This window comes from Aphelocoma coerulescens, unplaced genomic scaffold (assembly GCF_041296385.1).
Source record: "Aphelocoma coerulescens isolate FSJ_1873_10779 unplaced genomic scaffold, UR_Acoe_1.0 HiC_scaffold_417, whole genome shotgun sequence".
Taxonomy (NCBI): domain Eukaryota; kingdom Metazoa; phylum Chordata; class Aves; order Passeriformes; family Corvidae; genus Aphelocoma; species Aphelocoma coerulescens.
Genome location: NW_027183761.1, coordinates 48,656 through 76,651, shown reverse-complemented (window position 1 = coordinate 76,651; position 27,996 = coordinate 48,656). Strand labels below are relative to the sequence as shown.

General features: G+C 60.6%; 1 protein-coding gene across 1 annotated transcript; it reads left to right on the top strand.

Annotated features, from left to right (window-relative positions):
* On the top strand, window positions 1-27,972 carry LOC138101696 (disks large homolog 4). The gene is made up of 17 exons (XM_068999473.1): window positions 1-48; window positions 1,435-1,559; window positions 5,001-5,170; window positions 9,109-9,245; window positions 11,374-11,518; window positions 14,178-14,316; window positions 15,927-16,083; window positions 17,152-17,254; window positions 17,995-18,109; window positions 20,634-20,810; window positions 21,766-21,824; window positions 22,370-22,417; window positions 22,561-22,662; window positions 23,552-23,724; window positions 25,955-26,064; window positions 26,684-26,775; window positions 27,751-27,972. The coding sequence occupies exons 1-17, from the start codon at window positions 19-21 to the stop codon at window positions 27,855-27,857; spliced, it is 1,989 nt and encodes a 662-aa protein (XP_068855574.1). The 5' UTR covers window positions 1-18; the 3' UTR covers window positions 27,858-27,972.
* Window positions 27,973-27,996: the final 24 nt, after the last annotated feature.

The window sequence follows — 27,996 nt, the reverse complement described above, 5'->3', positions numbered from 1 at the left end:
AACGGCACCGAGGGGGAGATGGAGTACGAGGAGATCACTCTGGAGAGGGTGAGACCCCAAAATCCCCCAAAACCCCCAAAATCCGCCCCAAATCCACCCCAAATCCACCCGGGAACCCCAAATTCGCATTCGGGAGCCCCAAAAACCCCCGAAATCAGCCCAAAAATCCTGCTGGGAACCCCAAAAACCCCAAAAATCTGCCCCAAATCCACCTGGGACCCCCAAAAATCCTCCTGGGAATCCCAAAAATCCTCCTGGGAACCCCAAAAACCCCAAAAATCTGCCCCAAATCCACCTGGGACCCCCAAAAATCCACCTGGGAACCCCAAAAACTCCCAAAATCTGCCCCAAATCCACCTGGGAACCCCAAAAATTCACCTGGGAACCCCAAAAACCCCCAAAATCAGCCCAAAAATCCACCTGGGACCCCCAAATTTGGCTTTGGGAGCCCCCAAAACCCCCCAAAATCTGCCCCAAATCCTCCTGGGAACCCCAAATTCACATTCGGGAGCCCCAAAAAGCCCCGAAATCAGCCCAAAAATCCTCCTGGGAACCCCAAAAACCCCAAAATCCACCCCAAATCCACCTGGGACCCCCAAAAATTCACCAAAATCCCCACTGGGACCCCAAAATCCCCCCCGGCATCCCAAAATTCCCCCAGGACCCCAAAATTTCTTTTATTCTTTGCTTTTTGGGGTTTTTTGGGGGCAATTTTGGGGTTTAAAATTCAGGATTTTTTGGGGTTTTTTGGGGCAGTTTTGGGGTTTAAAATTCCGGATTTTTTGGGGGGAGTGGGGAGGTTTTTTGGGGTTTTTGGGGTTTTTTGGGGGCCATTTTGAGGTTTAAAATTCAGGAAATTTTGGTGGTTTTTGGGGCAATTTTGAGGTTTAAAATTCAGGATTTTTTTTTGGGGGGGGAGGTTTTTTGGGAGTTTTTGGGGTTTTTTGGGCTTTAAAATTCCGGATTTTTGGGGGAGGGGGGGGGGGGGGAGGTTTTTTGGGCCTTTTTGGAGTTTTTTGAGGTTTAAAATTCAGCATTTTTGGGGGTTTTTTGGGAGTTTTTGGGGGCAATTTTGGGCTTTAAAATTCCGGACTTTTTGGGGGGGGATGTTGGGGAGGTTTTTTGGGCCTTTTTGGGGTTTTTGGGGGGTTTAAAATTCAGGATTTTTGGGGTTTTTTTTGGGCAATTTTGGCGTTTAAACTTCCAGATTTTTTGGGGGGAGGTTGGGGTTTTTTGGGAGTTTTTGGGGGCAATTTTGGGGTTTAAAATTCAGGATTTTTGGGGGAAATTTTGGGGCTTAAAATTCAGATTTTTTGGGGTTTTTTGGGTTTTTTTGGGCTTTAAAATTCCGGATTTTTTGGGGGGAGGTTGGGGAGGTTTTTTGGGGGTTTTGGGGGTGTTTTTGGGACTGACGAGACCCCGAATCTCGGCCAGGGGAACTCGGGTTTGGGGTTCAGCATCGCGGGGGGCACCGACAACCCCCACGTGGGCGACGACCCCGGAATCTTCATCACCAAAATCATCCCCGGAGGCGCCGCCGCCCAGGACGGGCGGCTCAGGTGAGGAACCCGCCCCCAAATCCCCCCAAATCACCCCAAAATCCATCTCAGCACCCTCAGGAACCCCAAAATCCACCCCTGGAACCCCAAAATCCACCCCAGGATCCCCAAAATGCCTCGAAATTCACCCAAAACCCAGCCCAGGACGGGCGGCTCAGGTGAGGAACCCGCCCCCAAATCCCCCCAAATCCCCCCAAAATCCATCTCAGCGCCCTCAGGAACCCCAAAATCCACCCCTGGAACCCCAAAATCCCCCAAAATCCCCCCAAAATCCATCTCAGCACCCTCAGGAACCCCAAAATCCACCCCAGGAACCCCAAAATCCCTCAAAATTCACCCAAAACCCAGCCCAGGACGGGCGGCTCAGGTGAGGAACCCGCCCCCAAATCCCCCCCAAATCCCCCCAAAAATCCCCCAAAATCCCCCCAAAATCCATCTCAGCACCCTCAGGAACCCCAAAATCCACCCCTGGAACCCCAAAATCCCCCAAAATCACCCCAAAATCCATCTCAGCACCCTCAGAAACCCCAAAATCCACCCCTGGAACCCCAAAATCCCCCAAAATCACCCCAAAATCCATCTCAGCACCCTCAGGAACCCCAAAATCCACCCCTGGAACCCCAAAATCCACCCCAGGAACCCCAAAATCCCTCAAAATTCACCCAAAACCCAGCCCAGGACGGGCGGCTCAGGTGAGGAACCCGCCCCCAAATCCCCCCAAAATCCCCCAAAATCCATCTCAGCACCGTCAGAAACCTCAAAATCCAGCCCCGGAACCCCAAAATCCCTCAAAATTCACCCAAAATCCACCCCAGGAACCCCAAAATCCCTCAAAATTCACCCAAAATCCACCCCAGGAACCCCAAAATCCCTCAAAATTCACCCAAAACCCAGCCCAGGACGGGCGGCTCAGGTGAGGAATCCGACCCCAAATCCCCCCAAAATCCCCCAAAATCCCCCCCAAATCCCCCCAAAATCCACCTCGGCACCCTCAGAAACCCCAAAATCCACCCCAGGAACCCCAAAATCCCTCGAAATTCACCCAAAATCCACCTCAGGAACCCCAAAATCCCTCAAAATTCACCCAAAATCCACCCCAGGAACCCCAAAATCCCTCGAAATTCACCCAAAATCCACCCCAGGAACCCCAAAAAAGCCACCCCAGAACCCCCCGAGAAACCCCAAATCCACCCAAAATCCGCCCCAGGATGGGCGGCTCGGGTGAGAAATTCACCCCAAAATCCCCTAAAATCACCCCAAAATCAGCTCAGGACCCCCAAAATCCTCCTCAGGCCCCTCAAAAACCCCAAAATCTCCCCAAATCCACCCGAATTCACCCCAAACCTCCCTAAAAACCACCCCAGGATTCACCTTGGAACCCCCAAAACCTCCCTAAATCCACCCCAAAACCTCCCCAAATCCCCCCAAAACCGCCCCAAATCCCTCCAAAATCGACTCAAATTGCCTCCAAACCTCGGAAAATTCCCCGAAAATTCCCCAAAAATTCCCAAAATTCCCCAAAATCTCCAAAATTCCCGGTTTCTCCCCAAATCTCTGGGTGAACGACAGCATCCTGTTGGTGAACGAGGCCGACGTCCGGGAGGTGCCCCCGAAACCTCCCCAAATCCCCCTAAAATTGCCCCAAAACCGCCCCAAATCCCCCCCAAACCGCCCCAAATCACCTCCAAACCTTGGAAAATTCCCCAAAATTCCCCAAAAATCCCCAAAATTCCTGATTTCTCCCCAAAATCTCAGGGTGAACGACAGCATCCTGTTCGTGAACGAGGCCGACGTCCGGGAGGTGCCCCCGAAACCTCCCCAAAACCGCCCCAAATCCCCCTAAAACCGCCCCAAATCTCTGAAAATTCCCCAAAAATTCCCCAAAAATCCCCAAAATTCCCTGTTTCTCCCCAAAATCCCAGGGTGAACGACAGCATCCTGTTCATGAACGAGGCCGATGTCCGGGAGGTGCCCCCGAAACCTCCCCAAATCCCCCTAAAATTGCCCCAAAACCGCCCCAGATCCACCCAAATCGCCTCCAAACCTCGGAAAATTCCCCAAAAATCCCCAAAATTCCCCAAAAATCCCCAAAATTCCCTGTTTCTCCCCAAATGCCAGGGTGAACGACAGCATCCTGTTCATGAACGAGGCCGACGTCCGGGAGGTGCCCCCAAAACCTCCCCAAATCCCCCCAAATCCCCCCAAAACCGCCCCAAATCTCTGAAAATTCCAAAAAATTCCCCAAAAATCCCCAAAATTCCCTGTTTCTCCCCAAATGCCAGGGTGAGCGACAGCATCCTGTTGGTGAACGAGGCCGACGTCCGGGAGGTGCCCCCGAAACCTCCCCAAATCCCCCCAAAATCCCCCCAAATCCACCTAAAGTCACCCCAAAACCCCCCAAAACCCCCCAAAACCGCCCCAAATCCACCCAGATCGCCTCCAAACCTCGGAAAATTCCAAAAAAATCCCAAAAATTCCCAAAAATTCCCCAAAATTCCCCAAAATTCCCCCAAAACCCCCAAAATTCCCTGTTTCTCCCCAAATCCCAGGGTGAACGACAGCATCCTGTTGGTGAACGAGGCCGACGTCCGGGAGGTGCCCCCGAAACCGCCCCAAATCCCCCTAAAATTGCCCCAAAACCGCCCCAGATCCACCCAAATCGCCTCCAAACCTCGGAAAATTCCCCAAAAATCCCCAAAATTCCCCAAAAATCCCCAAAATTCCCTGTTTCTCCCCAAAATCCCAGGGTGAACGACAGCATCCTGTCCATGAACGAGGCCGATGTCCGGGAGGTGCCCCCGAAACCTCCCCAAAACCGCCCCAAATCCCCCTAAAACCGCCCCAAATCTCTGAAAATTCCCCAAAAATTCCCCAAAAAACCCCAAAATTCCCTGTTTCTCCCCAAAATCCCAGGGTGAACGACAGCATCCTGTTCGTGAACGAGGCCGATGTCCGGGAGGTGCCCCCGAAACCTCCCCAAATCCCCCTAAAATTGCCCCAAAACCGCCCCAGATCCACCCAAATCGCCTCCAAACCTCGGAAAATTCCCCAAAAATCCCCAAAATTCCCCAAAAATCCCCAAAATTCCCTGTTTCTCCCCAAAATCCCAGGGTGAACGACAGCATCCTGTTCATGAACGAGGCCGACGTCCGGGAGGTGCCCCCGAAACCGCCCCAAAACCGCCCCAAATCCCCCTAAAACCGCCCCAAATCTCTGAAAATTCCCCAAAAATTCCCCAAAAATCCCCAAAATTCCCGGTTTCTCCCCAAAATCCCAGGGTGAACGACAGCATCCTGTTCATGAACGAGGCCGACGTCCGGGAGGTGCCCCCGAAACCGCCCCAAAACCGCCCCAAATCCCCCTAAAACCGCCCCAAATCTCTGAAAATTCCCAAAAATCCCCAAAATTCCCCAAAATTCCCGGTTTCTCCCCAAATCTCAGGGTGAACGACAGCATCCTGTTCGTGAACGAGGCCGACGTCCGGGAGGTGCCGCACTCGGCGGCCGTGGAGGCCCTCAAGGAGGCCGGCGCCGTGGTCCGGCTCTACGTCATGAGGAGGAAGGTCCCGGCCGAGAGGGTGGTGGAGGTCAAGCTCATCAAAGGGCCCAAAGGTACCCCAAAAACGCCCCAAACTGCCCCAAAATCCAGCCCAGAATCCGCCCTGGCATCTCAAAAATCCCCCAGAGCCGCCCCAAAATCCATCCAGAAACCCAAAATCCCCCAAATCCAGCCCAGAATCCGCCCTGGGATCTCAAAATGCACCCTCGGATCCCAAAATCCCCCCCCTTGGGGGCCCAAAAGTCATCCTGGGATCTCCAAAATCCCCCACATCCGCCCCGAAATCCATCCAGAAACCCAAAATCCCTGAAATCCACCCTGAAATCCATCCAGAAACCCAAAATCCCTGAAATCCACCCAGGAACCCCAAAATCCCCCAAATCCAGCCCAAAATCCACCCCTGAATCTGCAAAATCTGCACCAGGAACCCGAAATCCCCCAAATCCAGCCCAAAATTTGTCCTGGGATCTCCAAAATCCCCCAAATCCGCCCTGAAATCCATCCAGGAACCCCAAAATCCCCCAAATCCACCCTGAAATCCACCCAGGAACCCCAAAATCCCCCAAATCCAGCCCAAAATCCACCCCAGGATCTGCAAAATCTGCACTGGGAGCCTCAAAATCCCCCAAATTCAGTCCAAAATCCACCCAGAAACCCAAAATCCCCCAAATCCAGCCCAGAATCCACCTGGGAGCCCCAAAATCCCCCAAATCCAGCCCAGAATCCACCCAGGAACCCCAAAATCCCCCAAATCCAGCCCAAAATCCACCTGGGATCTCCAAAATTGTCCTCGGGGACCCAAAGTTGCCCCGGAATCATCCCGGGAGCCCCAAAATGCCCCCAAAATGCCCCCAAAATGCCCCCAAAATGCCCCAAAATGCAGCCCGGGACCCCCAGATTTGGGGACACCTGGGGACACCTGAGTGACAGCGGGGGGGTGACAGAGGGGTGACACCAGGGGTGACACCGGGGTGACACCGGGGTGACAGGGGGTGGCCTGCCCGGGGTGAGGTGGCACCAGTGTGACACTGGGGTGACACCGGGGTGACACTGGGGTGACACCGGGGTGACACCAGGGGTGACACCAGGGTGACACGGGGGGTGGCCCGGCCCAGGGCGAGGTGACACCGGGGTGACAGAGGTGACACTGGGGTGACACTGGGGTGACACCAGGGTGACAGAGGTGACACTGGGATGACACAGGGGGTGGCCTGGCCCGGGGCGAGGTGACACCGAGGTGACAGGGGTGACACTGGGATGACACTGGGCTGACAGGGGTGACACCGGGGTGACAGAGGTGACACGGGGGGTGGCCCAGCCCGGGGCGAGGTGACACTGGGATGACACTGGGGTGACACTGGGATGACACCAGGGTGACAGAGGTGACACCAGGGTGACAGGGGTGACACTGGGATGACACTGAGGTGACACCGGGGTGACAGGGGTGACACTGGGATGACACCGGGGTGACACTGGGATGACACTGGGCTGACAGGGGTGACACCGGGGTGACAGAGGTGACACGGGGGGTGGCCCGGCCCGGGGCGAGGTGACACTGGGATGACACTGGGGTGACACTGGGATGACACTGGGCTGACAGGGGTGACACCGGGGTGACAGAGGTGACACTGGGGTGACAGGGGTGACACTGGGATGACACTGAGGTGACACCAGGGTGACAGGGGTGACACTGGGATGACACCGGGGTGACACTGGGATGACACTGGGCTGACAGGGGTGACACCGGGGTGACAGAGGTGACACGGGGGGTGGCCCGGCCCAGGGCGAGGTGACACCGGGGTAACAGAGGTGACACTGGGGTGACACCAGGGGTGACACCAGGGTGACACCGGGATGACACTGGGGTGACAGAGGTGACACCAGGGTGACAGGGGTGACACTGAGGTGACAGAGGTGACACCAGGGGTGACACTGGGGTGACAGAGGTGACACCGGGGTGACACCGGGGTGACACAGGGGGTGGCCCGGCCCGGGGCGAGGTGACACCGGGGTGACAGAGGTGACACGGGGGTGACAGGGGGGGTGGCCCGTCCCGGGGCAAGGTGACACCGGGGTGACAGGGGTGACACTGGGATGACACCGGGGTGACACTGGGATGACACTGGGGTGACAGGGGTGACACTGGGATGACACTGGGATGACACTGGGCTGACAGGGGTGACACCGGGGTGACAGAGGTGACACGGGGGGTGGCCCGGCCCGGGGCGAGGTGACACCGGGGTGACAGAGGTGACACCGGGGTGACAGGGGTGACACTGGGATGACACTGGGGTGACACTGGGGTGACACTGGGATGACACTGGGCTGACAGGGGTGACACCGGGGTGACAGAGGTGACACGGGGGTGACAGGGGGGGTGGCCCGTCCCGGGGCGAGGTGACACTGGGATGACACTGGGGTGACACTGGGATGACACTGGGCTGACAGGGGTGACACCGGGGTGACAGAGGTGACACTGGGGTGACACAGAGGTGGCAGAGGGGGTGGCCCGTCCCGGGGCGAGGTGACACTGGGGTGACAGGGGTGACACCGGGGTGACACTGGGCTGACAGGGGTGACACCAGGGGTGACAGAGGTGACACCAGGGGTGACACTGGGGTGACACTGGGCTGACAGGGGTGACACCGGGGTGACACTGGGGTGACACGGGGGGTGGCCCGTCCCGGGGCGAGGTGACACCGAGGTGACAGGGGTGACACTGGGGTGACACTGGGATGACACTGGGCTGACAGGGGTGACACCGGGGTGACAGGGGTGACACGGGGGGTGGCCCGTCCCGGGGCGAGGTGACACTGGGATGACACTGGGGTGACACCGGGGTGACACTGGGCTGACAGGGGTGACACCGGGGTGACAGAGGTGACACGGGGGGTGGCCCGGCCCAGGGCGAGGTGACACTGGGATGACACTGGGGTGACACTGGGATGACACTGGGCTGACAGGGGTGACACTGGGGTGACAGAGGTGACACTGGGGTGACACGGGGGGTGGCCCGGCCCGGGGCGAGGTGACACTGGGGTGACACTGGGGTGACACCGGGGTGACACTGGGCTGACAGGGGTGACACCAGGGGTGACACCAGGGTGACACGGGGGGTGGCCCGGCCCAGGGCGAGGTGACACTGGGGTGACAGGGGTGACACTGGGATGACACTGGGGTGACAGGGGTGACACAGGGGTGACAGAGGTGACACCGGGGTGACACCGGGGTGACAGAGGTGACACCAGGGGTGACACAGAGGTGGCAGAGGGGGTGGCCCGTCCCGGGGCGAGGTGACACCGGGGTGACAGGGGTGACACCGGGGTGACAGGGGTGACACTGGGATGACACTGGGGTGACACTGGGCTGACAGGGGTGACACCGGGGTGACAGGGGTGACACAGGGGTGACAGAGGTGACACGGGGGGTGGCCCGTCCCGGGGCGAGGTGACACCGAGGTGACAGGGGTGACACTGGGATGACACTGGGCTGACAGGGGTGACACCGGGATGACACCAGGGTGACAGAGGTGACACCGGGGTGACAGGGGTGACACCGGGATGACACGGGGGGTGGCCCGTCCCGGGGCGAGGTGACACCGGGGTGACAGAGGTGACACAGGGGTGACACAGAGGTGGCAGAGGGCGTGGCCCGGCCCGGGGCGAGGTGACACTGGGGTGACAGGGGTGACACTGGGATGACAGAGGTGACACCGGGGTGACACCAGGGTGACAGAGGTGACACCAGGGGTGACACTGGGGTGTCACGGGGGGTGGCCCGTCCCGGGGCGAGGTGACACCGAGGTGACAGGGGTGACACCGGGGTGACAGAGGTGACACGGGGGGTGGCCCGGCCCGGGGCGAGGTGACACTGGGGTGACAGGGGTGACACTGGGATGACACTGGGCTGACAGGGGTGACACCGGGGTGACAGGGGTGACACGGGGGGTGGCCCGGCCCGGGGCGAGGTGACACCGGTGTCCCCCGGCCAGGTCTGGGGTTCAGCATCGCGGGGGGCGTGGGCAACCAGCACATCCCGGGGGACAACAGCATCTACGTCACCAAGGTCATCGAGGGGGGGGCCGCGCACAAGGACGGGCGGCTGCAGGTCGGGGACAAGATCCTGGCCGTGAGTGGGGACAGCGGGACAGGGGGGGGGATAATGGGGGGATAACGGGGGGATAATGGGGGGATAACGGGGACAGGGGGACAGGGGGGACAGGGGGGACAGGGGGGGATAACGGGGGGATAACGGGGGGATAATGGGGGGATAACGGGGGGATAACGGGGACAGCGGGACAGGGGGGGACAGGGGGGATAATGGGGGGATAACGGGGGGATAACGGGGGGATAACGGGGGGATAACGGGGACAGGGGGATAGTGGGGGGATAATGGGGGGATAACGGGGGGATAACGGGGGGATAACGGGGGGATAACGGGGACAGCGGGACAGGGGGGGACAGGGGGGATAATGGGGGGATAATGGGGGGATAACGGGGACAGCGGGACAGGGGGGACAGGGGGGATAATGGGGGGATAATGGGGGGATAACGGGGACAGCGGGGGACAGGGGGGGATAACGGGGGGATAATGGGGGGATAACGGGGACAGCGGGACAGGGGGGACAGGGGGGGACAATGGGGACGGGGGGGGACAGGGGGGACAGGGGGGATAACGGGGACAGGGGGGATAATGGGGACAATGGGGGAACAATGGGAACAGTGGGGACAATGGGGGGACAGTGGGGGACATGAGGGGACAATGGGGGGACAATGGGGACACCTGGGGGACAACGGGGGGATAATGGGGACAATGGGGGGACAGTGGGGACGGGGGGACAACGGGGACAGGGGGGACAATGAGTGGGGACACCGGGGACAGCAGGGAGGTAATGGGGGGACAACGGGGACAATGGGGGGACAATGGGGATAATGGGGGGACAATGGGAACAATGGGGACGGGGGGACAGTGGGGGGACAATGGGGACAGTGGGGATGAGGGGGACAATGGGGGGGACAGCAGGGGGACAGTGGGGACACCCGGGGGGGCCTGGGGACACTCGGGGACGTTCAGGGTATTTGGGGACGTTGGGGATGTGGGGGGGTGAGGGGAGGGTTGGGGACATCGGGGGGATTTGGGGATAAAGGGGGGATTGGGGATGTTGGGGACAGTTGGGAACATCGGGGGGATTTGGGGGATTTTGGGGATTTGGGGCCATCGGGGGGATTTTGGGGATTTGGGAACATCGGGGGGATTTTGGGGATTTTGGGGATTTGGGGACATGTGGGGGTGGGGCGGTGGGGCGGTGGCGCTGCTGTCCCGGTGTCCCCTCCCCCTGTGTCCCCAACGTCCCCAAATCCCCCCCAAGCCCCAGAAATGCCCCTGATGTCCCCAAATGCCCCCAAATGTCCCCCAATGTCCCCAAACCCCCCGATGTCCCCAAATATTCCAAAATATCCCAAAATCTCCCCGGTGTCCCCGAATCCCCCAAACCCCCCCAATGTCCCCCAATGTCCCCAAGTGTCCCCAATGTCCCCAAATCCCCCAAACCCCCCAATGTCCCCCAATGTCCCCCAATGTCCCCAAATGTCCCCAATGTCCCCAAACCCCAAATGTCCCCAATGTCCCCAAATCCCCTGATATCCCCCAATGTCCCCAGTGTCCCCAATGTCCCTGATGACCCCAAATGTCCTCACATGTCCCCAAACGTCCCCAAATGTCCCCGGCAGGTGAACAACGTCAGCCTGGAGGACGTGATGCACGATGTCCCCAGTAACCCCAAATGTCCCCAAATCCCCAAATGTCCCCAATGACCCCAAACCCCAAACCCTCCCAGTGTCCCCGATGTCCCCGATGACCCCAATATCCCCAAACGTCCCCAATGACCCCAAATGTCCCCAAACATCCCCAAACGTCCCCAAATGTCCCCCAGCAGGTGAACAGCGTCAGCCTGGAGGACGTGATGCACGATGTCCCCAGTGACCCCAAACCCTCCCAGTGTCCCCAAAGTCCCCGATGACCCCAAAGTCCCCGATGACCCCAATGACCCCAATATCCCCAAACGTTCCCAATGTCCCCAATGACCCCAATATCCTCAAACGTCCCCAATGACCCCAATGTCCCCAAACCCTCCCAGTGTCCCCAGTGTCCCCAATATCCCCAAACGTCCCCGATGACCCCAATGACCCCAAACGTCCCCAATGACCCCAAACGTCCCCAAATGTCCCCCTGATGTCCCCAAATGTCCCCCCGGCAGGTGAACAACGTCAGCCTGGAGGACGTGATGCACGAGGACGCGGTGGCGGCGCTCAAGAACACCTTCGACGTCGTTTACCTGCGCGTGGCCAAGGCGGCCGTGGGCAACCTGGGCGACGCCTACGGGCCCCCCGACGTCACCGGCTGTGAGCGGGGCAGGGCGGGGCGGGGGGTTTGGGGTGAAAACGGGGGGTTTGGGGTGAAAATGGGGGTTTGGGGTGAAAATGGGGGTTTGGGGTTAAATAATGGGGGTTTGGGGTGAAAATGGGGGTTTGGGGTGAAAATGGGGGTTTGGGGTGAAAAATGGGGGTTTGGGGTTAAAAAGGGGGGTTTGGGGTGAAAACGGGGGTTTGGGGTGAAAAATGGGGGGTTTGGGGTTAAAAAGGGGGGTTTGGGGTGAAAACGGGGGGTTTGGGGTGAAAATGGGGGTTTGGGGTGAAAAATGGGGGTTTGGGGGGAAAAATGGGGGTTTGGGGTTAAAAAGGGGGGTTTGGGGTGAAAACGGGGGTTTGGGGTGAAAAATGGGGGGTTTGGGGTTAAAAAGGGGGGTTTGGGGTGAAAACGGGGGGTTTGGGGTGAAAAATGGGGGTTTGGGGTGAAAATGGGGGGTTTTGGGGTGAAAAATGGGGGGTTTGGGGTGAAAAATGGGGTTTGGGGTTAAAAATGGGGGGTTTGGGGTTAAAAATGGGGGTTTGGGGTTAAAAATGGGGTTTGGGGTTAAAAATGAGGGTTTGGGGTGAAAAATTGGGGTTTGGGGTGAAAAATGGGGGTTTGGGGTGAAAAATGGGGTTTGGGGTTAAAATGGGGGTTTGGGGTTAAAAATGGGGTTTGGGGTGAAAATGGGGGGTTTTGGGGTGAAAAATGGGGGTTTGGGGTTAAAAATGGGGGGATTGGGGTTAATAATGGGGATTTGGGGTTAAAAATGGGGGTTTGGGGTTAAAAAGGGGGGTTTGGGGTTAAAAATGGGGGTTTGGGGTTAAATAATGGGGGTTTGGGGTGAAAATGGAGGGTTTGGGGTGAAAAATGGGGGGTTTGGGGTTAAAAATGGGGTTTGGGGTGAAAAATGGGGGGTTTGGGGTTAAAATGGGGGTTTGGGGTTAAAAATGGGGTTTGGGGTTAAAAATGGGGGTTGGGGTTAAAAACGGGGGTTTGGGGTTAAAAATGGGGTTTGGGGTTAAAATGGGGGTTTGGGGTGAAAATGGGGGTTTGGGGTTAAAAAGGGGGGTTTGGGGTTAAAAATGGGGTTTGGGGTGAAAATGGAGGGTTTGGGGTGAAAACGGGGGGTTTGGGGTGAAAAATGGGGGTTTGGGGTTAAAAAGGGGGGTTTGGGGTTAAAAATGGGGTTTGGGGTGAAAATGGAGGGTTTGGGGTGAAAACGGGGGGTTTGGGGTGAAAATGGGGGTTTGGGGTTAAAAATGGGGGGATTGGGGTTAATAATGGGGATTTGGGGTTAAAAATGGGGGTTTGGGGTGAAAATGGGGGTTTGGGGTTAAAAATGGAGGGTTTGGGGTTAAAAAGGGGGGTTTGGGGTGAAAACAGGGGGTTTGGGGTGAAAATGGGGGTTTGGGGTGAAAACGGGAGGTTTGGGGTGAAAACGGGAGGTTTGGGGTGAAAATGGGGGTTTGGGGTTAAAAATGGGGTTTGGGGTTAAAAAGGGGGGTTTGGGGTGAAAAATGGGGGTTTGGGGTTAAAAATGGGGGTTTGGGGTTAAATAATGGGGGTTTGGGGTGAAAACAGGGGTTTGGGGTGAAAATGGGGGTTTGGGGTGAAAACGGGAGGTTGGGGTTAAAAATGGAGGGTTTGGGGTTAAAACGGGAATTTGGGGTGGGACAGGACCTGGGCACCGTCCTTGTGTCCCCGATGTCCCCAAATGTCCCCAATCCCCTCAATCCCTCCGGAATCCCTGGGTGCCCCCAATGCCCCCTGACGTCCCCCCCATGTCCCCAAATGTCCCCAATACCCCCTGACGTCCCCGATGTCCCCAAAATCCCCCTGATGTCCCCCTGACGTCCCCGATGTCCCCAAATGTCCCCAATCCCCTCAATCCCTCCGGAATCCCTGGGTGCCCCCAATGCCCCCTGACGTCCCCCCCATGTCCCCAAATGTCCCCAATGTCCCTGATATCCCCGATGTTCCCAATGTCCCCAATGTCCCTGATATCCTTGATGTTCCCAATGTCCCCCTGACATCCCCCCGTCCCCAATGTCCCCCTGACGTCCCCGATGTCCCCCCGATGTCCCCAATGTCCCCCAATGTCCCGATGCCCCCCTGATGTCCCCAATGTCCCCAAAGTCCCCCCGATGTCCCCGATGTCCCCAATGTCCCCCTGACGTCCCCCCTGATGTCCCCCCGATGTCCCCCTGACGTCCCCAATGTCCCCCCGCCCCCCCCGTCCCTGATGTCCCCCTGATGTCGCCCCTGATGTCCCCAATGTCCCCGATGTCCCCTTGACATCCCCGATGTCCCCAAAATCCCCCCGATGTCCCCCTGACGTCCCCCCCGCCCCCCCGTCCCCAATGTCCCCCTGACGTCCCCAAAATCCCCCCAATGTCCCCAAAATCCCCCCGATGTCCCCAAAGTCCCCCCAATGTCCCCGATGCCCCCCCGACGTCCCCGATGTCCCCAAAATCCCCCCAATGTCCCCAATGTCCCCCCAATGTCCCCGATGCCCCCCTGACGTCCCCGATGTCCCCAAAATCCCCCCAATGTCCCCAATGTCCCCCAATGTCCCCGATGCCCCCCTGACGTCCCCGATGTCCCCAAAGTCCCCCCGATGCCCCCCTGACGCCCCCCCCTCCCCCCCAGCCTACTCGGCGCACCTGGACTCGGAGCTGCCCCCCCAGAGCTTCCTGGGCCCCGAGTTCCCCCCGGCGCTGACCCCGACGTCCCCGCGCCGCTTCTCGCCCGGCCCCAAGGAGCTGCTGCCCGACGACGACGTGCCCAGGTCCGTGCCCGCCCGCGGCCACCGGGGTCACCAGGGGTCAGCAGGGGTCATCCAGGGTCATCAGGGGTCATCCAGGGGTCAGCAGGGGTCACCAAAGGGTCAGCAGGGGTCATCCAGGGTCATCCAGGGGTCAGCAGGGGTCACCAAAGGGTCAGCAGGGGTGAGCAGGGGTCATCCAGGGTCATCCAGGGGTCAGCAGGGGTCATCCAGAGTCACCCAGGGGTCATCCAGGGGTCAGCAGGGGTCATCCAGGGGTCAGCAGGGGTCACCAAAGGGTCAGCAGGGGTCATCCAGGGTCATCCAGGGGTCAGCAGGGGTCACCAAAGGGTCAGCAGGGGTGAGCAGGGGTCATCCAGGGTCATCCAGGGGTCAGCAGGGGTCAGCAGGGGTCACCAAAGGGTCATCCGGGGTCACCAGGGGTCATCCAGAGTCACCCAGGGGTCATCCAGGGGTCAGCAGGGGTCATCCGGGGTCATCCAGGGGTCACCAGGGGTCACCAGGGGTCACCAGGGGTCATCCAGGGTCACCAAAGGGTCATCTGGGGTGACCAAGGGTCACCAAAGGGTCAGCAGGGGTCATCCAGGGGTCAGCAGGGGTCATCCAGGGGTCACCAAAGGGTCATCCGGGGTCAGCAGGGGTCATCAAGAGTCACCCAGGGGTCATCCAGAGTCACCCAAGGGTCATCCAGGGTCACCAGGGGTCATCCAGGGGTCACCAGGGGTCATCCAGGGTCAGCAGGGGTCATCCAGGGTCACCAGGGGTCATCCAGGGGTCATCAGGGGTCACCCAGAGTCCCCAAAGGGTCATTCAGGGTCACTCAGGGGTCACCCAGGGTCAGTCAGGGATCATCGGGGTCATCCAGGGTCATCCAGGGGTCATCCGGGGTCACCAAAGGGTCATTCAGGGGTCACCCAGGGCCCCCAAAGGGTCATCCAGAGGTCACTCAGGGTCACTCAGGGTCATCCAGGGGTCTCTCAGGGGTTACCCAGAGTCCCCAGAGGGTCCCCAAAGGGTCACCCAGGGGTCACCCAGGGTCACCCAGGGTCACTCAGGGTCGCCGGTGTCCCCGGGGGTGTCCTGGGGGAATCCCGCTGGTGTCACCCCGATGTCCCCTCAGTGTCCCCGATCGCCCCAACGCCCCCAATGGCCCCCAGGTGTCCCCTGGGTGTCCCCAATGGCCCCTGAGTGTCCCCTGGGTGTCCCCTGAGTGTCCCTGAGTGTCCCCTCTCACTCCCCTGAGTGTCCCCTCGCTCTCCCCTCACTGTCCCCTCGCTGTCCCTCGCTGTCCCCAGGGAGCCGCGCCGCATCGTGATCCCTTGCTGTCCCCTGAGTGTCCCTCGCTGTCCCCTCTCTCTCCCCTGAGTGTCCCCTGAGTGTCCCCTCACTGTCCCTGAGTGTCCCTCGCTGTCCCTCGCTGTCCCCAGGGAGCCGCGCCGCATCGTGATCCCTCGCTGTCCCCTGAGTGTCCCTCGCTGTCCCCTCTCACTCCCCTGAGTGTCCCCTGAGTGTCCCCTGAGTGTCCCCTGAGTGTCCCTGAGTGTCCCCTCGCTGTCCCTGAGTGTCCCCTGAGTGTCCCCTGAGTGTCCCTCGCTGTCCCTCGCTGTCCCCAGGGAGCCGCGCCGAATCGTGATCCCTCGCGGCTCCACCGGCCTCGGCTTCAACATCGTGGGTGGCGAGGACGGCGAGGGGATCTTCATCTCCTTCATCCTGGCCGGGGGCCCGGCCGACCTCAGCGGGGAGCTGCGCAAGGGCGACCAGATCCTCTCGGTGGGCACCGCGGTGGCACCTGGGGACAGCCCTCGGGGGCACCTGGGCACCGCGGTGGCACCTGGGGACAGCGGGGCTGGGGCGGTTCTGGCGCTTTTTGGGGGTTTTGTGTCACCACCTTCGTCATCCTCACCACAGGGGGGTCCAAAGCCACCCCCAGAGTGTCCCCAGAGTGTCCCCAGAGTGTCACAACCCCTTGGTGGCACCTGGGGACAGCCCTCGGGGGCACCTGGGCACCCGCGGTGGCACCGGGGACAGCGGGGCTGGCGCTTTTTGGGGGTTCTGTGTCACCACCTTCGTCATCCTCACCGCGGGAAGGGGCCCAAAGCCACCCCCAGAGTGTCCCCAGAGTGTCCCCAAATGTCCCCAGAGTGTCCCCAAGTGTCCCCAAATGTCCCCAGGTGTCCCCAAATGTCCCCAAATGTCCCTTTTCTCCCCCCTTTTTTCCCCAATTTCCCCCATTTTTCCCACTTCCCCCATATCCCAAATGTCCCCAGAGTGTCCCCAAATGTCCCCAGGTGTCCCCAAATGTCCCTTTTCTCCCCCCTTTTTTCCCCAATTCCCCTGTTTTTCCCACTTCCCCCATATCCCAGATGTCCCCAAATGCCCCCAAATGTCCCCAGGTGTCCCCAGATGTCCCTAGATGCCCCCAAATATCCCCAAATGTCCCCAAATGTCCCCAAATGTCCCTTTTCTCCCCCCCTTTTTTCCCTAATTTCCCCCGTTTTTCCCACTTCCCCCATATCCCAAATATCCCCAAATATCCCCAAAATGCTCCCAAATATCCCCAAACGCCCCCAAACGCCTCCAGGTGCCCCCAGGTGTCCCCAAATGCCCCCAAATGCCCCCAAATGTCCCTTTCCCCCCATTTTTTCCCCCGATTTCCCCCATTTTTCCCACTTCCCCCCCATCCCAGGTGTCCCCAAACGCCCCCAGACGCCCCCAAACGCCCCCAGACGCCCCCAGGTGTCCCCAAATGTCCCCAGGTGTCCCCAAATGTCCCCAGGTGTCCCCAAACGCCCCCAGACGCCCCCAGGTGTCCCCAGACGTGCCCCCCTGTCCCCGCAGGTGAACGGGGTTGATCTGCGCGGGGCCACCCACGAGCAGGCGGCGCTGGCCCTGAAGAACGCGGGCCAGTCGGTGACCATCATCGCCCAGTACCGGCCCGAAGGTGCCACCCCGGGGGGCCCCAAAGGTCCCCAAATGTCCTCGGGGGTCCCCAAATGTCCCCAACCCCCCCCCCCCCCGGTGGCCCCGAGGTCCCCAGGGCTCCCGGGAGGGGCCCCAGAGGTGGCCCCGGGGTGGCCCCGATGTCCCAAATCTCCCCAAAATCTCCCCCCCAAATCCTCAATATCCCGAATATTCCTGAACTTCCCCGAAGCCCCTCCATGTCCTGGGTCCCCTGAACACCCCAAAAATCCCAAAAACCCCCCAAAATCCCCCAAAAATCCCCCCAAATCCCTGTGCAGAGTGCGGGCGCTTCGAGGCCAAGATCCCCCAAACATCCCAAACACCCCAAACTCCCCCAAATCCCCTCCATGTCCTGGGTCCCCTGAACACCCCAAAAATCCCAAAAAAACCCCCAAAATCCCCCAAAAATCCCCCCAAATCCCTGTGTAGAGTGCAGGCACTTCGAGGCCAAGATCCCCCAAATATCCCAAACATTCCAAACTCCCCCGAATCCCCTCCATGTCCTGGGTCCCCCGAACACCCCAAAAATTCCCAAAACCCCCCAAAATCCCCCCAAACCCCCCAAAAGGCCCCAAACCCCACAGAGTACGGGTGCTTCGAGGCCAAGATCCCCCAAACATCCCCAAACTCCCCCAAATCCCCTCCATGTCCTGGGTCCCCCGAACACCCCAAAAATGCCCAAAACCCCCCAAACCCCCCAAAAGGCCCCAAACCCCACAGAGTACGGGCGCTTCGAGGCCAAGATCCACGACCTGCGGGAGCAGCTCCTGAGCAGCAGCCTCGGCTCCGGCAGCGCCTCCCTGCGCAGCGACCCCAAACGCGGCTTCTACGTGCGGTGGGGAGCCGGGGGGAACGGGGGGAACGGGGGGGAAACGGGGGGGAAACGGGGACATCGGGGCGGGTTGGGGGTTCGGGGGGGTTGGGGATTTTTTGGGGATTTTTTTGTGAATTTTTAGCGATTTTTTGAGGGTTTTTGGGGGATTTTTTGTGAATTTTTGGGGGTTTTTTGGGGAATTTTTTGGGATTTTTTGGGGGATTTTTTTGGATTTTTGGGGGATTTTTTGGAGATTTTTGGGGTTTTTTTTTGGATTTTTTGGATTTTTGTGGGAATTATTTATGAAATTTTTGTGAATTTTTGGGGGGATTTTTTGTGAATTTTTTTTTGATTTATGGGGGATTTTTTTTGGATTTTTTGGGGTTTTTTGGGGATTTTTTGGGGAATTTTTGGGATTTTTTGGGGGATTTTTTTTGGGATTTTTGGGGGATTTTTTGGGATTTTTGGGGGATTTTTTGGGGATTTTTTTTGAGGATTTTTTTTTATTTTTGTGGGAATTATTTATGAATTTTTTTTGAATTTTTGGGGGGATTTTTTGGGGATTTTTTTGGGTTTTTTTGGGGATTTTTGGGGGAATTTTTGGGGAATTTTTGGAGCTTTTTTGGGATTTTTTGGGGATTTTTTTGTGAATTTTTGGGGGGATTTTTTTGGGATTTTTGGGGGATTTTTTGGGGATTTTTTTTTTTATTTTTTGGGAATTTTTGGGGGGATTTTTTGGGGATTCACCTTTGAATTTTTAATGAATTTTTTTGGATTTTTGGGGAATTTTTGGGGATTTTGGGGGATATTTTGGGGATTTTTTTTGGATTTGGGGGATTTTTTGGGACTTTTTGGGAATTTTTTTGGGATTTATGTTTTTTTGTGAATTTTTTGGGACTTTTTTTGGATTTTTTGGGGGGATTTTTGGGGGATTTTTGGAGATTTTTGAGATTTGGGGGATTCGGGATCTTGGGGACGTTTGGGGACATTTGGGGACATTCGAGGGGATTCGGGGGAAATTGTGATTTTTGGGGGGGATATTTGGGACATGGAGGGACACTGGGCTGAACTGGGACAAACTGGTTTATATTGGGGTTATACTGGGGTTATACTGGGAGTGACCCGGAGGTGCCACCCCAGGGCGCTCTTTGACTACGACAGGGCCAAGGACGTGGCACTGGGGACACTGGGATGGACTGGTTTATACTGGGATGGACTGGGCTGAACTGGTCTATACTGGGGTCATACTGGGGTTATACTGGGGTTATACTGGGAGGGCACTGGGGGTGACGCGGAGGTGCCACCCCAGGGCGCTCTTTGACTATGACAAGGCCAAGGACGTGGGGGTGGCACTGGGGACACTGGGCTGAACGGGGCTGAACTGGTTTATACTGGGATGGATTGGGCTGAACTGGTTTATACTGGGGTTATACTGGAGGTGACGCGGAGGTGCCACCCCAGGGCGCTCTTTGACTACGACAGGGCCAAGGACGTGGCACTGGGGACACTGGGATGGACTGGGCTGAACGGGGCTGGACTGGGCTGAACGGGGTTGAACTGGGCTGAACGGGGCTGAACTGGTTTATACTGGGCTGAACGGGACTGAACTGGGCTGAACGGGGTCATACTGGGGTTATACTGGGGTTATACTGGGGTTATACTGGGGTTATACTGGGAGGGCACTGGGGGTGATGCGGAGGTGCCACCCCAGGGCGCTCTTTGACTACGACAGGGCCAAGGACGTGGCACTGGGAGGGCACTGGGATGGACTGGGCTGAACGGGGCTGAACTGGTTTATACTGGGATGGATTGGGCTGAACTGGTTTATACTGGGGTCATACTGGGGTTATACTGGGGGTGACGCGGAGGTGCCAGCCCAGGGCGCTCTTTGACTACGACAGGGCCAGGGACGTGGGGATGGCACTGGGGACACTGGGCTGGACTGGGCTGAACGGGGCTGGACTAGGCTGAACTGGGCTGAACTGGTTTATACTGGGGTTATACTGGGGTTATACTGGGGGTGACCCAGAGGTGCCACCCCAGGGCGCTCTTTGACTACGACAGGGCCAAGGACGTGGCACTGGGGACACTGGGATGGACTGGTTTATACTGGGATGGACTGGGCTGAACTGGTCTATACTGGGGTCATACTGGGGTTATACTGGGGTTATACTGGGAGGGCACTGGGGGTGACGCGGAGGTGCCACCCCAGGGCGCTCTTTGACTACGACAGGGCCAAGGACGTGGCACTGGGAGGGCACTGGGATGGACTGGGCTGAACGGGGCTGAACTGGTTTATACTGGGATGGATTGGGCTGAACTGGTTTATACTGGGGTCATACTGGGGTTATACTGGGGTTATACTGGAGGTGACCCAGAGGTGCCACCCCAGGGCGCTCTTTGACTACGACAGGGCCAAGGACGTGGGGGTGGCACTGGGGACACTGGGCTGGACTGGGCTGAACGGGGCTGGACTAGGCTGAACTGGTTTATACTGGGGTCATACTGGGGTCATACTGGAGGTGACCCAGAGGTGCCACCCCAGGGCGCTCTTTGACTACGACAAGGCCAAGGACGTCGGGTTCCTGAGCCAGGCCCTGAGCTTCCGCTTCGGGGACGTTCTGCACGTGCTGGACGCGTCCGACGAGGAGTGGTGGCAGGCGCGGCTGGTGCTGCCCCCGGCACAGCCCCCCGACATCGGCTTCGTGCCCAGCAAGCGCCGGTACCGCACTGGTTTGAACTGGTTTGCGCTGGTTTGCGCTGGGAGGGCGCTGGGAGGGCGCTGGGAGGGCGCTGGTTTGTACTGGGAGCACTGGGAGTGGTGGCAGGCGCGGCTGGTGCTGCCCCCGGCACAGCCCCCCGACATCGGCTTCGTGCCCAGCAAGCGCCGGTACCGCACTGGTTTGAACTGGTTTGCGCTGGTTTGCGCTGGGAGGGCGCTGGGAGGGCGCTGGGAGGGCGCTGGTTTGTACTGGGAGCACTGGGAGTGGTGGCAGGCGCGGCTGGTGCTGCCCCCGGCACAGCCCCCCGACATCGGCTTCGTGCCCAGCAAGCGCCGGTACCGCACTGGTTTGAACTGGTTTGCACTGGTTTGCGCTGGGAGGGCGCTGGGAGCCAACGCTGGGGTGTTCAATGGGGTTCAAGGGCACTGGGAGCACTGGGAGCACTGGGAGGGCACTGGTTTGTACTGGGAGGGCACTGGGAGCCCCAGCAGGGCACTGGTTTGTACTGGGAGGGCACTGGGAGGGCACTGGGAAGGCACCAGGAGGGCACTGGTTTGTACTGGTTTGGACTGGTTTGGACTGGGAGGGCACTGGGAGCCAATGCTGGGGTGTTCAATGGGGTTCAAGGGCACTGGGAGCACTGGGAGCACTGGGAGGGGATTTGGGGATACTGGGAGGGCACTGGGAGGGACTGGAAGTGACTGGTTTGTACTGGGAGCTGCTCTTGGGGGGTCAGCGGGGGTTACTGGGAGGGAACTGGGGTGAACTGGGGTGAACTGGGGTGAACTGAACTGGTCTGAACTGGTGCGAACTGCTCTGAACTGGTGCAAACTGGTCTGAACTGGTCTGGACTGGTCTGAACTGGTCTGGACTGGTCTGAACTGGTGCGAACTGCTCTGAACTGGTCTGAACTGGTCTGAACTGGTGCAAACTGGTCTGAACTGGTGTCCCCAGGGTGGAGCGCCGGGAGTGGACGCGGCTCAAGGCCAAGGATCGGGGGCCGGGGGCTCAAGGTGGGACCCCAAAGACCCCAAACCCCCCCCAGGAGCCCCAAATCCCCCAAAAAGCCCCAAACCCCCCCCAGGAGCCCCAAATCCCCCAAAAAGCCCCAAACCCCCCCCAAGAGCCCCGAATTCCCCACAAACCCCCCCTAAAGACCCCCCAAAGACCCCAAATCCCCCCAGAGACCCCAAACCCCCCCAGGAGCCCCAAATCCCCCAAAAAGCCCCAAACCCCCCCAATTCCCCCCCAGATCCCCCCAAATCCCCCCCAAAGACCCCAAACCCCCCCCCCAGGAGTCCCAAATCCCCCAAAAAGCCCCAAACCCCCCCAATTCCCCCCCAGATCCCCCCAAATCCCCACCGAAGACCCCAAACCCCCCCCAGGAGTCCCAAATCCCCCAAACACCCCCAAATCCCCCCAAACCCCCCCAAATTCCCCCCCAAATTCCCCCCCAAATCCCCCCAAACACCCCCAAATCCCCCCAAACCCCCCCAAATTCCCCCCCAAACCCCCCCAAACCCCCCCAACCCCCCAATTCCGCCCCTTTGCCCCCCAGGCCGCGAGGACGCCGTGCTGAGCTACGAGACCGTGACGCAGATGGAAGGTGAATCCCGGGAATTCCCCCCCTTCCCCCCCCCACCCCGGATTTCGGGGTCCCCCAGCTCAGCCGGGGGGGGGCCTCCCGAGCCCCCCGGGAATTCGGGAACGGGGGAAACGCGGGAATTTCCCCTCCCCCCCCCCCCCCAGTTCACTACGCGCGGCCGATCATCATCCTGGGCCCCACCAAGGACCGCGTCAACGACGACCTCCTGTCCGAGTTCCCCGAGAAGTTCGGCTCCTGCGTCCCCCGTGAGTCCCGGCGGGAGAGGGGGGGGGCACCTGCGGGCACCTGCGGGCACCTGGGGGTGATTTGGGGCACACCTGGGGGCACCTGGGGGCACCTGGGACACACCTGGGGGCACCTGGGGGAGATTTGGGGCACAGCTGGGGGCACCTGGGGGCACCTGTGGGCACCTGGGGGTGATTTGGGGCACACCTGGGGGCACCTGCGGGCACCTGCGGGCACCTGGGGCCACCTGGGGGTGATTTGGGGCACACCTGGGGGCACCTGGGGGTGATTTGGGGCACCTGGGGGTGATTTGGGGCACACCTGGGGGCACCTGGGAGTGATTTGGGGCACACCTGGGGGCACCTGGGCACACCTGGGACAAGCCTGGGGGAGATTGGGGGCACCTGGGAGCGATTTGGGGCACACCTGGGGGCACCTGGGGGCACCTGGGGGTGATTTGGGGCACACCTGGGGGCACCTGGGGGGCACCTGGGAGTATCTGGGGGAGATTTGGGGCACACCTGGGGGCACCTGGGGACACCTGATGGCACCTGGGCACAACTGGGCGCAGCTGGGGGCACCTGGGAGCAATTTGGGACACACCTGGGGGCACTTGGGGGCACCTGGGCACAGCTGGGGGCACCTGGGACACACCTGGGCACACCTGGGTCACACCTGGGGGCACCTGGGCACACCTGGGACACACCTGGGGGCACCTGGACACAGCTGGGACACACTTGGGACACACCTGGGCACACCTGGGCCCCATTTATCCCCAGTTTGAGGGATGTCACCTGTCCCAGCTGTGCCCAGCTGTGCCCAGCTGTGCCCAGGTGTGTCCCAGGTGCCCCCAGGTGCCCCCAGGTGCCCCGGGCGTGGCTGACGCGTGCCCCCCGCGTGCCCCCGCAGACACGACGCGGCCCAAGCGCGAGTACGAGGTGGACGGGCGCGATTACCACTTCGTGGCGTCGCGGGAGCGCATGGAGAAGGACATCCAGGGCCACAAGTTCATCGAGGCCGGGCAGTACAACAGCCACCTGTACGGCACCAGCGTGCAGTCCGTGCGCGAGGTGGCCGAGCAGGTGAGGGCGGCGCCGGGCACACCTGGGCACTGCTGGGGGCACCTGGGACACACCTGGGCACCGCTGGGACACACCTGGGACACACCTGGGCAGTGCTGGGACACACCTGGGACACACCTGGGCACCGCTGGGGACACCTGGGGCACACCTGGGCACTGCTGGGACACACCTGGGGCACACCTGGGCACCGCTGGGGGCACCTGGGGCACACCTGGGCACTGCTGGGGACAGCTGGGACACACCTGGGGCACACCTGGGCACTGCTGGGCACAGCTGGGACAGAGCCGGGCACTGCTGGGACACACCTGGGGCACACCTGGGCACCGCCGGGGACACCTGGGACACACCTGGGCACTGCTGGGACACACCTGGGGCACACCTGGGCACCGCCGGGGACACCTGGGACACACCTGGGCACCGCTGGGGACACCTGGGGCACACCTGGGCACTGCTGGGACACACCTGGGGCACACCTGGGCACCGCTGGGGGCACCTGGGCACTGCTGGGACACACCTGGGACACACCTGGGCACTGCTGGGACACACCTGGGACACACCTGGGGGCACCTGGGCACTGCTGGGCACAGCTGGGACAGAGCCGGGCACTGCCGGGCACACCTGGGCACCGCCGGGGACACCTGGGGGCACCTGGGCACCGCTGGGACACACCTGGGACACACCTGGGCACTGCTGGGGGCACCTGGGGGCACAGCCGGGCACACCTGGGCACTGCTGGGACACACCTGGGACACACCTGGGCACCGCTGGGGGCACCTGGGCACTGCTGGGGACACCTGGGACACACCTGGGCACCGCTGGGAGGCACCTGGGACACACCTGGGCACCGCCGGGGACAGCTGGAGGCACCTGGGGGCACAGCCGGGCACTGCCGGGGGACTGCCGGGGGCACCTGGGGGCACCGCTGGGGGCACCTGGGCACTGCTGGGACACACCTGGGACACACCTGGGCACCGCTGGGACACACCTGGGACACACCTGGGCACCACCGGGGACAGCTGGGGGCACCTGGGGGCACAGCTGGGCACTGCTGGGACACACCTGGGGCACACCTGGGCACTGCTGGGGACACCTGGGCACTGCTGGGACACACCTGGGACACACCTGGGCACCGCTGGGGGCACCTGGGCACTGCTGGGACACACCTGGGCACTGCTGGGGACACCTGGGACACACCTGGGCACCGCCGGGGACACCTGGGCACTGCTGGGACACACCTGGGACACACCTGGGACACACCTGGGCACCGCCGGGGACACCTGGGGACACCTGGGCACTGCTGGGACACACCTGGGGCACACCTGGGCACCGCTGGGGGCACCTGGGCACTGCTGGGACACACCTGGGACACACCTGGGCACCGCTGGGGGCACCTGGGCACTGCTGGGGACACCTGGGACACACCTGGGCACCGCTGGGGGCACCTGGGCACTGCTGGGACACACCTGGGCACTGCTGGGGACACCTGGGACACACCTGGGCACCGCTGGGGGCACCTGGGGGCACACCTGGGCACCACCGGGGACAGCTGGGGGCACCTGGGGGCACAGCCGGGCACTGCTGGGACAGAGCCGGCCACCGCCAGGCACCGCCGGGGACAGCCGGGCACTGCTGGGACACACCTGGGCACACCTGGGACACACCTGGGCACTGCTGGGACAGAGCCGGGCACTGCCGGGAACAGCCAGGCACTGCTGGGCACACCTGGGGGCACAGCCAGGCACACCTGGGCACTGCCGGGGGCACCTGGGGGCACAGCCAGGCACACCTGGGCACTGCTGGGACAGAGCCGGGCACCGCCGAGGACAGCTGGGGGCACAGCCAGGCACTGCTGGCACACACCTGGGCACACCTGGGACACAGCTGGGGACACCGCCGGGCACACCTGGGACACAGCTGGGCACTGCTGGGGGCACCTGGGGGCACCTGGGGGCACCTGGGGGTACCTGGGGTACTTAAGACACACCCAAGACTCACCTGGGCACACCTCGGGCATGTTTTAAGACACACCTGGGCACACCTGGGCACACCTGGGGCACACCTGGGGCACACCTGGGCACACCCGCAGGGCAAACGCTGCGTCCTGGGCGTGTCTGGGGATACCTGGGGGTACCTGTGCCCCACCTGGGCGTGGTCTGGGCGTGTCCCGGGCACACCTGGGCACACCTGGGCACACCTGGGCACAGCTGTCCTCACCCGGTGCCACCCGCAGGGCAAGCACTGCATCCTGGACGTGTCGGCCAACGCCGTGCGGCGGCTCCAGGCGGCCCAGCTGCACCCCATCGCCATCTTCATCCGCCCCAAGTCCCTGCAGAACGTCCTGTGAGTCACCTGCGGGCACCTGCGGGCACCTGGGGGCACCTGGACACACCTGTGCACACCTGGGGCACACCTGGGGCACACCTGGGGGCACCTGCGAGCACCTGGGCACACCTGGGGGCACCTGGGCACACCTGGACACACCTGGGGTCACACCTGGGACACACCTGGGCACACCTGGGGCACACCTGGGCACACCTGGGTCACACCTGGGACACACCTGGGCACACCTGGGGGCACACCTGGGCACACCTGGGCACGCCCCAGGATCCATTCTGGGTGGAATTCGAGGGGTTTTAGGGGCGTGGTCTGGCCCAGAGAGGGGGGAAACTGAGGCAGGAGGGGGCGTGGCCATCGGGAAAGAGAGCGGGGCTTATTTGCATAATGGGCGGGGCTTGATTGAGCCGCTTGGTGGGCGTGGCTTGGTGATTGACAGGTGCGCTCGGGTGTGGGCGTGGCCTCGGCTCGTGGGCGGGGCTTTGTGAATGGAAACGGTTCCGTGAATGGGCGGGGCTTATGAATGAGGTCACGGCGTGGGCGTGGCCGGGGTGTTTGTGGGCGTGGTCAGGGTGGGCGTGACCGGGTTCTTTGTGGGCGTGTCCCGAGCCGGCCCCGCCCCCAGGGAGATCTCCAAGCGCGTGAGCGAGGAGCAGGCGCGGAAAGCCTTCGACAGAGCCACCAAGCTGGAGCAGGAGTTCACCGAGTGCTTCTCAGGTGCGCAACTCCAACGGCCCCAAAACCGCCCGAAACACCCCAAAATCCGCCCGGGAACCCTCAAAAACCCCCAGAACCCACCCCAAATCCCCCAGGATCCACCCCAAAACACCCCAAATCCACCCTGGGAAGCCCCAAATCCCCCCAAATCCGACTGGGAACCCTCAAATCCCCCCAAATCCCCCAGAATCCCCCCAAATATCCAACTGGGAACCCTCAAAAACCCCCAAAATCCACCTGGGAACCCTCAAAAACCACCCCAGATCCACCCTGGGTACCCCCAAATCCCCCCAAAATCCACCCTGGGAACCCCCAAATCCCCCCAAAAATCCAACTGGGAACCCTCAAAAACCCCCAGAATCCACCCTGCGAACCCCCAAATCCACCTAGGAACCCCCAAAATCCACCCTGGGAATCCCCAAATCCCCCCAAATCCACCTGGGAACCCCCAAAATCCACCCCGGGAGCACCAAAATCTCCCCCAAATCCACCCTGGGACTCTCAACCCCCCCTGAATCCACCTGGGAATCTTCAAAACCCCCAAAATCCACCCCGGGAGCCCCGAAATCCACCCTGGGACTCCCCAAATCCACCCCAAAACCTCCCCTAGGAAGCCCAAAATTCGTCCTGGGAATGGCTGGTGTTCTCTGCCGACCCCAAAGCCCCCCAAAAATCCCTCAAAATCCCCCAAAAATCCCCCAAAATGCCCCAAAATCCCCCAAAATGCCCGAAAAATCCCCTAAAAATCCCCCAAAATGCCCCAAAAATCCCCCCAAATCCCCACAAAAATCCCCCAAAATGCCCCCCAAAATCCCCCAAAAATCCCCCCAAATCCCCCAAAAATCCTCCAAAAATCCCCCAAAAATGCCCCCAAATCCCCAAAAATCCCCTAAAAATCCCCCAAAATGCCCCAAAATCCCCCAAAATCCCCCAAAATGCCCCAAAATCCCTAACCCTCCGCTTTCCTTCCCGCAGCCATGGTGGAGGGCGACAGCTTCGAGGAGATTTACCACAAAGTCAAACGAGTCATCGAGGACCTTTCAGGACCTTTCATTTGGGTCCCCGCCCGCGAGAGGCTTTAGGGGAGCCCCAAAATCCCCCAAATCCGCCCCAAAATCCACCGGATCCCCTCAACCCCCACCAGGACCTGCTGGGAAAAGGGGGGGGAGAAAAAAAAACCTTCCTGGAATGGTGGGGGAGGGGTTTTTTTTTGGGGGGGGG

Coding starts and splice junctions, on each gene's coding strand:
- LOC138101696 (XM_068999473.1), top strand. CDS start 19: ATGGAGTACGAGGAGATCACTCTGGAGAGG. Junction 9,246..11,373: donor TCGGGGACAAGATCCTGGCC/GTGAGTGGGGAC, acceptor TCCCCCCGGCAG/GTGAACAACGTCAGCCTGGA. Junction 23,725..25,954: donor TGCGCGAGGTGGCCGAGCAG/GTGAGGGCGGCG, acceptor TGCCACCCGCAG/GGCAAGCACTGCATCCTGGA.